At 33.2% G+C, this 16,814-nt stretch overlaps 1 protein-coding gene across 1 annotated transcript in view; it reads right to left on the bottom strand.

Annotated features, from left to right (window-relative positions):
- LOC134853433 (uncharacterized) overlaps window positions 1–16,814 on the bottom strand; it is a 31,213-nt gene that overhangs the window by 6,307 nt on the left and 8,092 nt on the right. Inside the window, exons 3-6 of the mRNA XM_063869431.1 lie at window positions 10,498–10,798; window positions 7,124–7,213; window positions 3,219–3,449; window positions 226–408 (exon numbers count right to left, since the gene is read on the bottom strand). Coding sequence (XP_063725501.1) covers window positions 226–408; window positions 3,219–3,449; window positions 7,124–7,213; window positions 10,498–10,783 — 790 coding nt within the window. The 5' untranslated portion in view covers window positions 10,784–10,798. The remainder of the gene's footprint in view (window positions 1–225; window positions 409–3,218; window positions 3,450–7,123; window positions 7,214–10,497; window positions 10,799–16,814) is intronic.

The following is a 16,814-nucleotide window of genomic DNA, read 5'->3' on the forward strand; positions in this document are numbered from 1 at the left end:
TTTTTGGGGTGATTGATAAACGGAAAAAATAAAATAGGATTTTCATTTGAGTAAAAAATATTGAAACGATTACGATACGAACAAAAATGGTTGCTACAAATAGTTTAATCAAAAAAATTTGGTCATTTTGAATCATATAAGGCCCTGCACGGCCTAATCATGCCAAAAATAATTGATGAGAAAGAATTTTGTAAACCCAAACATATACATGATAAACAATTTTACCCAAGAAACTTGAGCGCGGGTTCAAATTCTCAGGACCGATTGTGCCACAGAGGAGGTCCCTGGATGTGGTCTTGTCGCCTTTGGTGGTGGACAGCCACTGATTGCAGAAGAACTTCCACTTTTTTTCTGGGTTTCCTTTCTCCTCCACTTCTACACTTTCCAGGTGCCACGAAGCACTCGGCCCTAGAAATATACCAAAGTTCGGGGGGGGGGGGGGGGGAAACTAGATTTAAAAATGTAACAAATGGTTCTTTTCTGAAGTTCGACCATGAAACTGAATTTTTTGGCAGTACAGCAAAAAGCACCTAGATACAAAAAAAACTTATCGAAATCGTAGTAAACTTGGCTTTTTTTTAATTTTCCCACCAACTCTACATCCATTTTATGGTGTAATGAGGGGTATTATAAGGTTTATTTTGAAAGCCAGATATCCTCGTCAATGACTAAATTTAGTTCGCATGCCATTTATGTAACAATCGGTCAATCTAAACAAAAAAAAAGAAAAACCTTGAAACAATTCAGATTGGAGAGCTCGGGTGAAAGTGCTCGACCGAGAGAGTCGAAACATAAGTCGAGCACAGTCAAATTATTTTCAAATTATATCTATGCGGGATCTAACAAATAATCTATTTTAAAATTTCGGTCGAGACAGTCCAGAAAGCCAAAACAATTTTGGTCGAGAAAGTCAATACATACTTAAACTGGTTTGAACAAGAGGAACATTTTTTTTGTGGCGTCCGAGAAAGCCGAAACAAACCAAAACTGGTCGAGAAAGTCGAAACGTACCAAAACTTTGTCGACATACTCGAAAAAATACCAAAAACTGGCCGAGAAAGTCGAAACATAACAAAATTTTGCCGATAAAGTTGAAACATACCGAATTTTTGTCGGGAGAGTCGAAACATACCACAAATTGGTCGAGAAAGTCAAAACATGCCAAAAATTGGTCAAGAAAGTCGAAGCCTACCAAAAAATTCTCGAAAAAGTTCATACATATCAGAAATTGGCCCAGAAAGTCGAAACATACCAAAGTTTTGTCAAGAAGTCGAAACTTACCAAAATATGGCCGAGAAAGTCAACACATTTCGAAACTTGTCGAGAAAGTCGAAACACACCAAAAAATTGGTCGATAAAATTGAAACAAATCGAAAATTGATCGATAAGATTGAAAGATACCAAAATTGGCCAATATAGTCAAAACTTACCAAAACTTGGTCGATAAAGTCGAAACATACCAAAAATTGGTCAAAGAAGTCGAAACATATTAAAAATTGAGCGAAAAAGTCGAAATACACCAAAATTTTGTTGAGAAGGTTGAAACGTACCAAAAATTGACCAATAAAGTCGAAACATACCAAAAGATGATACAAAAGTCGAAACATACCGAAACTTTGTCGAGAAAGTCGAAACCTACTAAAAATTGGTCGAGAAAGTCGAAACACACCAAAAATTGGTCGATAAGTAAAAACATGCTAAAACTTTGTTGAGAAACTCGAAACAAACCAAAACTTTGTCGACAAGGTCGAAATACAACAATTTTTGTTCAAGAAAAATGAGGCATAATTCGAGCACCTCAAGTGGGTAGACAAAAAAAGAGTCTCAATTTAATTTTAAATGGTTCTTTTCTGAAGTTCGACCATGAAACTGAATTTTTTGGCAGTACAGCAAAAAGCACCTAGATACAAAAAAAACTTATCGAAATCGTAGTAAACTTGGCTTTTTTTTAATTTTCCCACCAACTCTACATCCATTTTATGGTGTAATGAGGGGTATTATAAGGTTTATTTTGAAAGCCAGATATCCTCGTCAATGACTAAATTTAGTTCGCATGCCATTTATGTAACAATCGGTCAATCTAAACAAAAAAAAAGAAAAACCTTGAAACAATTCAGATTGGAGAGCTCGGGTGAAAGTGCTCGACCGAGAGAGTCGAAACATAAGTCGAGCACAGTCAAATTATTTTCAAATTATATCTATGCGGGATCTAACAAATAATCTATTTTAAAATTTCGGTCGAGACAGTCCAGAAAGCCAAAACAATTTTGGTCGAGAAAGTCAATACATACTTAAACTGGTTTGAACAAGAGGAACATTTTTTTTGTGGCGTCGAGAAAGCCGAAACAAACCAAAAACTGGTCGAGAAAGTCGAAACGTACCAAAACTTTGTCGACATACTCGAAAAATACCAAAAACTGGCCGAGAAAGTCGAAACATAACAAAATTTTGCCGATAAAGTTGAAACATACCGAATTTTTGTCGGGAGAGTCGAAACATACCACAAATTGGTCGAGAAAGTCAAAACATGCCAAAAATTGGTCAAGAAAGTCGAAGCCTACCAAAAAATTCTCGAAAAAGTTCATACATATCAGAAATTGGCCCAGAAAGTCGAAACATACCAAAGTTTTGTCAAGAAGTCGAAACTTACCAAAATATGGCCGAGAAAGTCAACACATTTCGAAACTTGTCGAGAAAGTCGAAACACACCAAAAAATTGGTCGATAAAATTGAAACAAATCGAAAATTGATCGATAAGATTGAAAGATACCAAAATTGGCCAATATAGTCAAAACTTACCAAAACTTGGTCGATAAAGTCGAAACATACCAAAAATTGGTCAAAGAAGTCGAAACATATTAAAAATTGAGCGAAAAAGTCGAAATACACCAAAATTTTGTTGAGAAGGTTGAAACGTACCAAAAATTGACCAATAAAGTCGAAACATACCAAAAGATGATACAAAAGTCGAAACATACCGAAACTTTGTCGAGAAAGTCGAAACCTACTAAAAATTGGTCGAGAAAGTCGAAACACACCAAAAATTGGTCGATAAGTAAAAACATGCTAAAACTTTGTTGAGAAACTCGAAACAAACCAAAACTTTGTCGACAAGGTCGAAATACAACAATTTTTGTTCAAGAAAAATGAGGCATAATTCGAGCACCTCAAGTGGGTAGACAAAAAAAGAGTCTCAATTTAATTTTAAATGATCTTACATTTATTGTCGTGTGTGATTCGAAGCTTGTACAAATTTCCGAGGGATGGCATGAATGGCAAGTGGAACTCGTCAACATTGTTTCTCTCGAACTTGTTCAGGTGAGTTTTGCTGTCACTCAATTGGAACTGGTCACTGACCCCGTTTTCGCCGAACAACACCACAAACACATTGGCATCCGTGCCAGCCATGATAATGTCACTCGTCTTTACTCGAACCACATATAATGCAACTGCAAACAAAATGACCGTATTATTTTCAAGCTTCTTCAAAAAGCGAACCAGGTTTTTTTTAAAAAAAAGGCACAGTAAAGCACCAAAAGCACATTTCGTAGAAACATTTGCTGTTAAATTTGAGTGTTTAAAAATTATGTTCTTGTGTAGTCGTTTTCAAGCAGCAATCCCTACGCGTTTTGAGCTCAATGGTTTGCGTAAAGGGAAAATTTTTTAATCAAAAAAGTTTATCTTAATCTCCCAGAAATTAAACAGTGTGAACTCGGTACCATAAAAACGTAATATTTGAGAGTTTTTACTAGTAAAATGTTACTGGCCGAAAATTGGCTGTTTTATTTTTTTTTTCATGTTATTTGTTTACTTTTAAAAATGTTTTGATTAATATCTTCTAAAATTCAAAAACATATAATTTTTTGTTTTTAACAGCAAAAATATGTTGATTTGACCTTCGGAACAGTCGGGTTGACCAAAACTGCTAGTCATTTTCTTTCCATATATTGATTACTGTCAAAAATACAAATTTCATCGAAATCCATAAGTACAAAAATTAGCATGGAAAAACAATGATTAGTAGTTTTTCTTAAATGAAAGTTTCATGACTACCATTCTTCCAAAAACCAAAACTTTTTTTTTCTTTTACGCCATTCTTAAACTTTTCGGATTGTGTTTGAAACCGAAACCAAGAGACGAAGACCCTGGTTACTCAGAGCTTGATTTACCAAAATATTAAAAGGCTTGCACGTACGTACAATGCATTCAAAATGACCTGACTACATATGTCTCACACAAACAAAATCATGAAAAGGTAGGCTTCTAAATATTGGCAACTATTTTCCAGAAAAAAAATTTTTCGAATTTGAAATTCTGAATTCAATATTCATTGTCCAGGACAACCAAATATATGCTAAACGAAAAAAGATATTTTATGAGCCTTTTTGGAAAAAATTGTTCAAGAAAACGAAAATTTTTGGCAAATGTTAAGTATCCAGGACTACTACATGCACAACAATTTTGCCAGCATAAGAATACAAAACTCAAAATTTGCAAGTGTACAAAATAGGTTTTGCAACTAAAAAAGCTAGACAAAATCAGGGGGCAATTTGGAAATTACTTTATAAAGTTTTCGGTTTGGCAATCAAAAAACAGATGCTAGCCATAAATTTTTTATCGTAGAAAATGAATGATTAGTTTTTTTTCTTATTGCAACCGTTCCATTTCTACTGTATATTATTTTATGAGAGTAAAATTCTGATGTCTGCTAATGTCTTTTAATTTGTTCAAGATTTTTTAAATTAAATTATTGTTTTCCCATAATTTTTCGGAAATTCTTTGACTCAGTTCACATTTCATTGACAAACCTCTTGTCCTCATAATCAGTGAAATTTGTCAATTTCATTGACAAATTTCACTGAATATGATATCTTCATTATTTCCATCATTGCAAATGGTGAGGAACTTTGATGAGGTGTGTTTTATTTTTTTTTCCACGCAAAATCAGATAACACAAACAATCATCGGAACTGGCCCAGTGATATATCAGATTGAAGCCTTTTCAAATGCGATTACGAAAATCAAATTAATTCAAAAGTTAACCCAATTAAAAAAAAACGATTTTAAAATTGTGAAATTTTAAAGAGAGTAAAGCGAGCGAGCAGCTTGCTTGAAATAGGAGGAAAAATTTTTATTTGCTTAACTTCACCCGTGAAACCTTAATTTTACCATAGAAAATTATGAGCCAATTTTGGAATTAAGAACTTCAAAAATTCAAAAGTTTCAAACTTGCTTAATTTACTATGACTGACAAGTTTGATTAAATTCTAGGTTTTCGTTCGGACACTTTTATCACACTCCGCAGAAAAATTGCATAGTTCCAAAACACGTTTTCTAAAGTTTTTCATAAGACTATGGTCGTTACATTCTGTGATAGTTGCACAGTAACCGGCTATTAGCGTTCAAACTCTATTATTTTAGATAAAATTCAAGTGCCGCAAGCAGACAAAGAGTATCAACGAGTTAACGCCGCAAAAAAAAACATATCAATTTTGTTTACTTTGAAAATATTTAGCTTCCCTAAAAACTCTTTTTCACCAATGCTTGGCAAAATGTTAAACAGAGAAGCTTCTACGCTATTCAGTTTTAAAATAACTTTGAATTTTATCTATAATCATCGTAAAAACAAGAAAAAACAAAATTTGTACGGAATAACGGTTTTTCTCGTAGCGGAAAAAAATAGATCAACAGGACCATTCATATCAGTCCGATTCTCTGACCGATCTAAATGTCGTTTCCAGTCTACAACAGATTTTTTTCAAAAAGAGCGGTAAAAAAACTGAATACTCTATTTTTTCAATTTCAAGAATTTTTTTCTACATTTTAAGCATCTGTTTTTTCATTTTCATTTCAACTAAGGATGCATAAATTTGCATAACTTTCAATACATTGGATTATTACAAAAAATGCATCCTAGTTTTATCTTGTATAGCAACATCTTCAGCATAGCGCTCGATTGTTTTCGATGGTGCCAATTTCATTGCTTAGACAACCTAAGGGCAAATAGAAGTTTTGTCAATAAGATCTCAAATTTGTTGCTTTTTAATAAAAATCTGCAATAAAACAGTTAACGTTTTCATAAATCTATCAGCTAAAAATAAGAAAAAAAGCAATGGCATATCGAAACAACTGGTTTGCAAATAACTAAATGAAAAGCCAGAAATGATCATTTCAAGTCAAATTTTTGTCTGCAAGTTTAGATTTGCAAACGATGAAAAAAGTTTGATGACAAATTATTGAAAAAATTAACTGATTAGAAACCATTTGGCTAGCATCGGACATCCATTGTTATCCCAAAGCCAGGGCAAAACTTAAAGGAACCAGGGCAATCATGTAATTCCTGGCAGAGGCTATCCAGTAACCCTGCTAGGAAATCCATGAAAAATCCTGGATAAACAGGCCTGGACACCTGCTAGGTACCCTTCTAGGAAATCAGAGTGTTTTCACAAATATTTCACAAATTTTTCACAAATTTTTTTTACAAATTGTAGTTAATTTGGTAGATAACGTAGCCTAGACTCAATTTTTACACACAAAAAAAAAAATCTCAAAGACTGTTGTGTGTGGAGCCATAATTGGATTTTTTGTTTTGAACTAAACTTGACAAAGAACTATCCCAAAGTATTTAAAACACCGTTTCTTTTGGATAGAAGCTACTTAGCTTCATCGAAAAACTTGTGATTCGTTATGTTAAGTTCTTAAGCTGTGCGATGTTCAAACTTCCTTATCAACGCTTATTCTACAAATGCAGTTTATCTGCGAGATTCTCACCAGTTAACCTGTGGGTTTTCTTTAATAATAATATCCTTTGGTTGATGTTGTTTTCGGGCAAGCGAGTAAAAAGCAGCCAAATTACATTAAAGTCCAGTTCAAAAGTGCAGCCAAATTACATTAAAAACCCGGCCTGGATTATCAGAGTGCCCCAGAAAGTCCAGGGCATTCTCTGCAAGTTTTTGACATGTTTTTGCTATAGCCAGGCCTGGCTCCAGGGTTGGACTCCCATAGACAGGTAACACGGTATAGTTCTTCTGGCTTTACCTTATGTCAGTGAACAATGAAATAAACTATGCTCGAACTACTTTATCGAAAATCAGATATCATTACAGCCTAAAACATATCTGACAGGTCGTTTGTGAGCTTTGGTTGCAGTGATATTTCAAAGGTTCAGTTGTATGTAGTTCGCAACATGTCACCGAGGATGTACTGGGCTGATCTGAAACAATCACATTCAGTTTCTAGGTATACATACATTAAACCAGCAAGGAAGAGAGCTTGATTTGCTCGATATTTTACTTTAGAGCACAGAAAACTATCTGGTGTTTTTCGAAAATTTTTACATTTTTTCAATGTGTAAAGGGACTGATTTTAACTAGTTATGCTTACTCGATTTTTATTCGAATTTTTCACTCACACCTACGGCAGTTTTCAGGTCTTCTTAATTAAAGCTTATTTTTAGTTTTTATCCGACTTTCGAAAAATGTAAGGAATATTTATGCTCGGGGTGGTTTTATTATTCAGACCAGTTCTCGAAATGATGTCTCCCTCGGGTCAATGGACTTCGTGGTCCAAGAATGGGCGAGCTCAACAATAATTTATGTTAAACGCTCACTAATAAAGTAACGTGACGAAAAGAGCGCCGTGATTATCATCACGCTCATCAAAACCGATTAAAATTCAATAAAGGCATGCTAATTGGTCTTATGAGTTACACGCGATTTTCAATATTTAGCTAAAAATGAACTTTGTAGAAATTTCTTTTGCAAAAAACTATTCGAGACCAGTTTATGAATAGTCGGAACATCCGGGGCTTCGACCTAATTGAGCATTTTTGTTATAGAATATCCTGGAATTTACTTAGAGTCCATTTTTTCATTCAACTTCTTTTTATTGTTTAGACGACTCGTCAATTTCTTCTCGAACATAACGAGGCCAAGCTACGTACTGGATATATGTAGGTCTCTGACAGAGACAAGTCTTCAAAGTTGTTAAAACTGCGACGGAACAATCAAAGAAAACGAAAGGAAAAAAGAAGAACAAAGAAAGCGTCCTTGTTGTGGATTCCACTTACAATTCACAAATTACACAGTTTGACCTTATAATGAAGTATTTTAAATTTTTTTGATGTGAAATCGATTTATAAAAACTTTTAAAACCATTCAGTAGAAAACTACCAAATTAATAAAATACAAATTAAAATACAATTGATTTAGTTTTAATAACTTTGAACGGTTTCATGCAATATTAGATACCTCAGGTTGCCTTAAATTTTTTTCTGACTTTCGAGGAAAAAGTGAAAAACTTATGCTAGGGGTGGTTTTTTCTTTCAGTCAATTTTAAACTTCTTAACTTAGCCATTTTGACGAAACCTTTCACACCATCTAAATAATTTTGTTATTCTGGACTCATAGTTAAAATTAGAATTTACCTGTGATCATTTTTGTTTTAAAGAGTTGCGGGTTTTAAGAATCGCTAATATGGCCAATTTGGGATATTTATTGCGCGATATATTGCGTTTTTATAAGACGTACAAGCGAAATTAATGTGCTCCAAATTGAATCGAGTCCAGCTTTTTAATCCTTTTAAAAGAATAAGAAAATTAAACACACTCTGTTTTATTTTACATAGCATGTTGAGGGATAAATTGGAGAAAAAATTGGAGAAAATTCGTTAATTTCATCAATTTTTCAACCTTTTAATTGGCTTCGAAGTTCATTCCAATCAATAAGGGCTTCGCTCTGATACGCGAGCAGTCTTGTTCTGTCAATGAAGAAACCCCTTTTGAATTTTTAGGTTTTAAGGAAACTACTTAAAAGATGATCGATTGGTATTTGTCTATCCAAAAAAAGTATTAATGTACGGGAGATTCATGTAATTTTTGAATAGGTTTTTTTCTTAAAACTTCATGCCAATTTGAAAACGAACATGATTTTAATTTTTTGTCTGCTTCAAAATTACGGAACAAGTTTCTTTAAAGTAACCAATCACTTCTGGAAAAAACTCCATTGTCAAAATCATGTAGAATAAAAAATCTAATTTTTAGCAAAACCTATGCATGTTTTTCATTCGTACGGTTAAGTACAGTGCTGATTTAAATTAACCGGACAAAACGCGTTAAACTTAAAATTTAAAACGCGTTTCTCTCAAATTGGGTTGAGTTTACGTGAAAACGTATGAAAACAAATATCCTTAAAATTTTATCAGAATTAATATTGTGTAATTCGTTTTGCGAAATTCGGGCCCAAAATTTTATCTCAGGAATGGGTCATTTTGGCTTTTCTTAGCTAATCAAAAGTTACGCCGAAAATACTCGGTCGATCACAGACATAAATAAATCAAAGTCAGCCCCTTACGTAGCCCAACAAACTTAAAGAAGGGTATAATCTCCAAAATATTGTATAAGTTAATTTATTTTTGTTTGATAGACAAAAAAGGTCATTTTTACTATATAAAATACCAACTTTTTATTTAAAAACAGTTTTTAAACGGTTTGAAATTTTTTTTGGGAGAGTATACCCTGCTTAAAGTTTGTTGGGCTACGTAAGGGGCTGACTTTGATAAATTCATGTCTGTGATCGACCGGGTATTTTCGGGGTATTTTTTGATTAACTAAGAAAAACCAAAATGACCCATTTTTGGGGTAAAATTTTGGGCCCGAATTTCGCAAAACACATTACACCATATTAATTCTGCTAAACTTTAGGCAAGTTTTGTATTTATACGTTTTCACGTAAACTCAAACCAATTTGAGAAAAACGCGTTTTAAATTTCAAGTTTAACGAGTTTAGTCCGGTTAATTTGAATCAGCACTGTATAAACAATTGATTAATTTGAACACACCTCAGTGTCCGATCGAGGCTTGGTTTTATGATTCAAAAATCGCAGCCGAGTTTTATTTTTTTGAGCCTAGAACTTCGACGTGCTGCCAGCCAAATCTGGTCAGGTTGTGGTAGACCTAAAAACAGAGATCACGTGAAGCCACTTGCTCGCACACTAACATTTCAATGGCAGGGCATCGATTACACAATCAAAGGATCACAAAGTGCTACGAGCCTACCGATGAGTCCGCGATCGGTTAAACGCACAAGAAAAAATCCGGGATAAGTGAAACCGAAAAAACATTAAGCATGAGAAGCACGACCGCCGCGACACAAATTTTTTTTATAATTTTTGTTATATTGAAACATGATGCTCAAGTTTATAGCGAAAAAGGTTAAATAACGGGAAAAAACTAAAAATAAAATGAACATAATCTCGAAAAGTTGCTATGAGCTGTTAATTTTTTTTCTAGCATCAAGTTTTCAGTTTTTTGTAATTTTATGCAAATCACTTTGTATGCCATTCATTAACCTTTTTAAGCTATACTTTTAAGCATATGCTTCATTTAAAAGTAATTGAAACAAAATTATGAGTATGTTTTTTCCTTATTTTCTAAGCTAGAAACCTTGTATGATTCGCATTATTTGTTTGGAAAGCAGCATAGAGATAAAATAGTCATACCTGCGTATGGCGGAGGTGACGTACTGCTATTGCCAATATTTGCACCACAGTGCCTTGTGGGCAGTAAATCCACTTTAATCCGCTCTGTAAAACTTGTTTTATTGCTACGACAATCATGAAGAGGACATTTCTGGACCGTTTTGCTTTCTATCGAAAAAGCACACTTTCGACAGATGCAGTGTCCGCACGGAAGCACCGGCATAATGCCCGACATTTTAGAACAACAACTTGGGCACTCAATTTGATCAACTCGGTTGCCCTGGCCATCTGTAGACGGTGTCGACATTTCGTTTGGTCAGCACTATTAAAACAGCACTTGATTTATTTTGAAAATCAATACAGTACATGCGAGTCAAAGAAAGTTCTAACGCAACATTTTTTTGAGTTGATTTCAAAATTTTTATCAACTCTTTGCTAATTGAGACAGGGTTGGATCTGGGATTTTCTTGAGGGGGCAAAAAAATCAAAATTCTGGATGTTATGAAATAATACCAAAGAAGGACCCTTTAGTTGGTGAAGGGGTCAAATCTGTAAGGCAGAAAAAGCATCCCCCTTCCCCTAAACCCGACCTTGTTTCAGATATGATTGAATCTGAAGCTGATTTTTTGATATCAAAAATTTTTCATTTTTTTTTACTTGGCCAGTATGGATATTTTTGGATTTAGTTTATTTTGGCTGAAATTTTCTATTTTCTTACTGAGTTTCGGATACCCATAGTATCGAGAATCATTGGAATTGTTTCTTTTTCTGTCAAAGATGTTTTTTAGAAAAACAATTCAAAGTGATGCTCAACGCATTCTGAATTGAAGATCACTGCTATTTCAACTAAAATCTGCGTTTTTTCAGTACTTTTTTTCAGCGAGGATTTTCGTCTTTGGAGAAAAAACATTTTTGAACCCAAAATTTGTTTGAATATTTGATGTGACGATTACTCGATTTGGCCCTCATACAACAAAAATGTTTATCATTCAGTTCCATACAAAAAAGCTTATCATACGTTTCCATGCATGGGTTCTAAGAACAAAAATGCTTATCATGCGAGTTCTAGTTATAGAACTGTTTAATCAGAATTTTTTCCATAAAAAAATTTCATATCTGGGAAAACGTTTGTTCAGTTCTCAGTATCTCAGTAAGTTGCTAAACTAGTTTTATGAGCAAAAGAAACGTTTAATAATTTTTTTTTCACCCAAAACTTCCAAGTTTTTCCTTTTAACGTAGTCCACTTAAAACTTTTATTTATAAAAGAATCAATTTTCACATTGACGGTTTTCTGTGATGGCAAAATTCGTATCTTTCAGTCTTAGATCAGTTTCAGTTCTTACGTCAGCGTTCAAAGAGAAGACTTATAGCCATATAGAAAAATGTTACATTTTTGTTATCATTTTGAGTGAAATATAAGTTTTATCTGAACTGACCTTTAGAAGTATTTGATTAGATCTTCTACTCAAGCCCGTTTAACTTGATTTTCTCATAATTGAAAACAATTTTTTGGATTTTTGCTCAGGGCGAAACACAATAATAAGGCAAAACACTAAAAAAACTACAAGGAAAAATGCGTGTAGTTCAAATCCATGGTATAGAAAAAGACTTATCATACAATTCCAAGTGCATGTGGTTTTCATTTGCGAATGCATTCATTTCACAATTGTGATTCTCATACAACGTTTTTCATTCTGTGGAATTGTAAGAAAAAAATGATAACATTGTTTCCATACTTTGGAATTTATATAATTAGCATTTTGTCACCCGATCATATAACTTATAAACGGCTTTAAAAAACTGATAAATCATTTTTAAAACTTTTCCAAAGTTGGTTTAAGTTCTTTTAGGTTGTCGCTAAGTGAGCAAAAATCTGGAAAGGCAAGACAACCAGAATCTATGAATAAGAGTTCTTATCAATCAATCCATGTCGCTTTTTTACCGCAAATTAAAGGTTTTGAAATCCAAGTTTCCTGATACCGATAATTTTGAAGGACACAAAGCAAATTGAGATAGAGTAAATATTAACCAATCAGTACAGATTAGATTTTGTCTCGAAGTAGAAAAAGACAATATGATTGAAGATTCAAAGTAATTTCCGGATTCATATTTTTATCAATATTTTTTTTAAAACCCAGCTCAAGTCTGCTTGGCTTTTAAAGAACTTTAGTGTGATTTTATTTTAATCATTCTGATTTTAATTAATGTGTTTTTTGGTCATTTAAACACAAAAAATCAATTTTAATCAACTGATTTTTTTTCACACTGTCTTATGATAGTTTATTTTTTAAAAAGGCTCAAAGTTTTTTGAGGTTTTTACAAGGATACAGTTTTATTGAAGGTTGAAAAATAAAAGACACTAGCGGATTTTATTAAAACAGAATAAATAACAAAACTTTTTTCCAACAGATGACAAAATTATACAGTTAGAGCCAAGTTCAGCCAAGCTATTGTTCGTTTAATCTAAACATTGTCAAAATACCTCGAAAACTTGTAGACGTCTCCTTACAGACGTCTCCTTTTATAGACGTCTCCTTACACCCTCCAAGAGAACTCCGAAACGCAATACTACGACTCGCGTTCGAAAATGCTGTCTCTAGCAATTTGATCCCAGAGCAATTGCTCTTATTTTCAATCCCATGATAAGATGAGCATGTCCTATCACTAAAGAAATCAGCCATCATTTTTAAAGTAATTTACTACTTTACTTTACTGGTTTAGACTAAAAAAGAAAAAACTTCCGTTAATCTTAAATTCTTGAAAATAATTTTAAGTGCGTTTTATCATCACGAAAAGCAAGACTGGGTTTTCACGCAAAAAAAAAATATCGAACCCACTTCGTATCCTGGTCAATCTTTAAAATAGTTCTGCTAAGTTTTGAAAGTAGAGAACTAGGATGTAAGAAGGAATATCCAGACTTCATTTACATAATTTTCCTAGCATCAACAAAATGTTCGGTATATTTGAACGGTGTCAGGACAAAAGATACCATAAGAAAAGCTCCCATGACAAAAGATACCATACCAAAGATCCCTTGTATAAAATTCGCCCATACCATAAAATTCCATGCCAATTAAAAGATTCCACGAATTGAGAACAAAAATCATGATCAAAGTGTAAGCAGAAATAAATCTAGAGTAATGATATCTCAATTAGCACTATTAAAACAGCACTTGATTTATTTTGAAAACCAATACAGTACATGCGAGTCAAAGAAAGTTTTAACGCAACATTTTTTTGAGTTGATTTCAAAATTTTTATCAACTCTTTGCTAATTGAGACAGGGTTGGATCTGGGATTTTCTTGAGGGGGCAAAAAAATCAAAATTCTGGATGTTATGAAATAATACCAAAGAAGGACCCTTTAGTTGGTGAAGGGGTCAAATCTGTAAGGCAGAAAAAGCATCCCCCTTCCCCTAAACCCGACCTTGTTTCAGATATGATTGAATCTGAAGCTGATTTTTTGATATCAAAAATTTTTCATTTTTTTTTACTTGGCCAGTATGGATATTTTTGGATTTAGTTTATTTTGGCTGAAATTTTCTATTTTCTTACTGAGTTTCGGATACCCATAGTATCGAGAATCATTGGAATTGTTTCTTTTTCTGTCAAAGATGTTTTTTAGAAAAACAATTCAAAGTGATGCTCAACGCATTCTGAATTGAAGATCACTGCTATTTCAACTAAAATCTGCGTTTTTTCAGTACTTTTTTTCAGCGAGGATTTTCGTCTTTGGAGAAAAAACATTTTTGAACCCAAAATTTGTTTGAATATTTGATGTGACGATTACTCGATTTGGCCCTCATACAACAAAAATGTTTATCATTCAGTTCCATACAAAAAAGCTTATCATACGTTTCCATGCATGGGTTCTAAGAACAAAAATGCTTATCATGCGAGTTCTAGTTATAGAACTGTTTAATCAGAATTTTTTCCATAAAAAAATTTCATATCTGGGAAAACGTTTGTTCAGTTCTCAGTATCTCAGTAAGTTGCTAAACTAGTTTTATGAGCAAAAGAAACGTTTAATAATTTTTTTTTCACCCAAAACTTCCAAGTTTTTCCTTTTAACGTAGTCCACTTAAAACTTTTATTTATAAAAGAATCAATTTTCACATTGACGGTTTTCTGTGATGGCAAAATTCGTATCTTTCAGTCTTAGATCAGTTTCAGTTCTTACGTCAGCGTTCAAAGAGAAGACTTATAGCCATATAGAAAAATGTTACATTTTTGTTATCATTTTGAGTGAAATATAAGTTTTATCTGACTTGACCTTTAGAAGTATTTGATTAAATCTTCTACTCAAGCCCGTTTAACTTGGTTTTCTCATTATTGAAATTAATTTTTTGGATTTTTGCTCAGTGCGAAACACAATAATAAGGCAAAACACTAAAAAAAACTACAAGGAAAAATGCGTGTAGTTCAAATCCATGGTATAGAAAAAGACTTATCATACAATTCCAAGTGCATGTGGTTTTCATTTGCGAATGCATTCATTTCACAATTGTGATTCTCATACAACGTTTTTCATTCTGTGGAATTGTAAGAAAAAAACGATAACATTGTTTCCATACTTTGGAATTTATATAATTAGCATTTTTTGTCACCCGATCATATAACTTATAAACGGTTTTAAAAAACTGATACATCGATTTTTAAAACTTTTCCAAAGTTGGTTTGAGTTCTTTTAGATTGTCGCTAAAAGAGCGAAAATCTGGAAAGGCAAGACAACCAGAATCTATGTCTGAGAGTTCTTATCATTCAATCCATGTCGCTTTTTTACCGCAAACTAAAGGTTTTGAAATCCAAGTTTCCTGATACCAATAATTTTGAAGGACACAAAGCAAATTGGGATAGAGTAAATATTAACCAATCAGTACAGATTAGATTTTGTCTCGAAGTAGAAAAAGACAACACGATTGAAGATTCAAAGTAATTTCCGGATTCATATTTTTATCAATATTTTTTTTAAAACCCAGCTCAAGTCTGCTTGGCTGTCTCTAGCAATTTGCTGTCTCTAGCGATCAAATTGCTGTCTCTAGCAATTTGATCCCAGAGCAATTGCTCTTATTTTTAATCCCATGATAAGATGAGCATGTCTTATCACTAAAAAAATCAGCCATCATTTTTAAAGTAATTTACTACTTTACTTTACTGGTTGAGACTAAAAATGAAAAAACTTCCGTTAATCTTAAATTCTTGAAAATAATTTTTAGTGCGTTTTATCATCTTGAAAAGCAAGACTGGGTTTTCACGCAAAAAAAATCTCGAACCCACTTCGTATCCTGGTCAATCTTTAAAATATTTCTGCTAGGTTTTGAAAGTAGAGAACTAGGATGTAAGAAGGAATATCCAGACTTCATTTACATAATTTTCCTAGCATCAACAAAATGTTCGGTATATTTGAACGGTGTCAGGACAAAAGATACCATAACAAAAGCTCCCATGACGAAAGATACCATACCAAAGATCCCTTGTATAAAATTCGCCCGTACCATAAAATCCCATGCCAATTAAAAGATCCCATGAATTGATATGAATTGTGAACAAAAATCATGATCAAAGTGTAAGCAGAATTAAATCTAGAGTAATGATATCTCAATTAGGTTCGCGCTTAGGTTCGCGATTTTGAAGGCATCAAGCGGCACTATCAACTTATCGCGGAAGAAGTACCGTGATCTGAATGGGAAAATTCATTAGATAACAAGTTCATACACAGACTCTAATTTTTTGTCTTATATCCGTTCACTTGCCCATTTAACCTATTAAATTTTGTTTTAGTTTTTGCCTAATTTTTCCTAAATTTAAATTTGTTTGATCAACTTTTTTATAGACGTCTCCTTGCATCCTCCCAGAGAACGACGAAACGCAATACTGCGACTCGCATTCGAAAATGCTGTCTCTAGCAATTTGATCCCAGAGCAATTGCTCTTATTTACGGGACGCTAGGTTGGGGGTAGGGGCCTGGCGGCCCTTTGAATATTGCGCCTAGCGAAAAAAAGTTGATCAAAATTGAGAATAGATATTTTTTATCAAATAGAATGGCAAGTGAATCGTAATGAAAATGATTTCGAAGCTTTAGAATTTTTTAAAAACTCAATTTCAATTTTGTACCGACTTGAGTTGTCTGGAAAATCAGGCCATTTTTGGCAAAGTTGGTTTTGATTAATTGGAAATCCTTTTCAAGTTCAATTATAGTCTAATCTGTTTTGAAGTTTGAGTTTCATATTAAAAGCCAAGTGATTAGCAAGGTCATTTATGTTCGAAATTTTGCCGTTTATTTGATTTTAACCGACGCTTTGTTTTTGCTTTGATCGATTAACCGCTTTATTTTCAATT

The sequence above is a fragment of the Symsagittifera roscoffensis genome, chromosome 8, assembly GCF_963678635.1.
Source record: "Symsagittifera roscoffensis chromosome 8, txSymRosc1.1, whole genome shotgun sequence".
Classification (NCBI taxonomy): Eukaryota; Metazoa; Xenacoelomorpha; order Acoela; family Convolutidae; genus Symsagittifera; species Symsagittifera roscoffensis.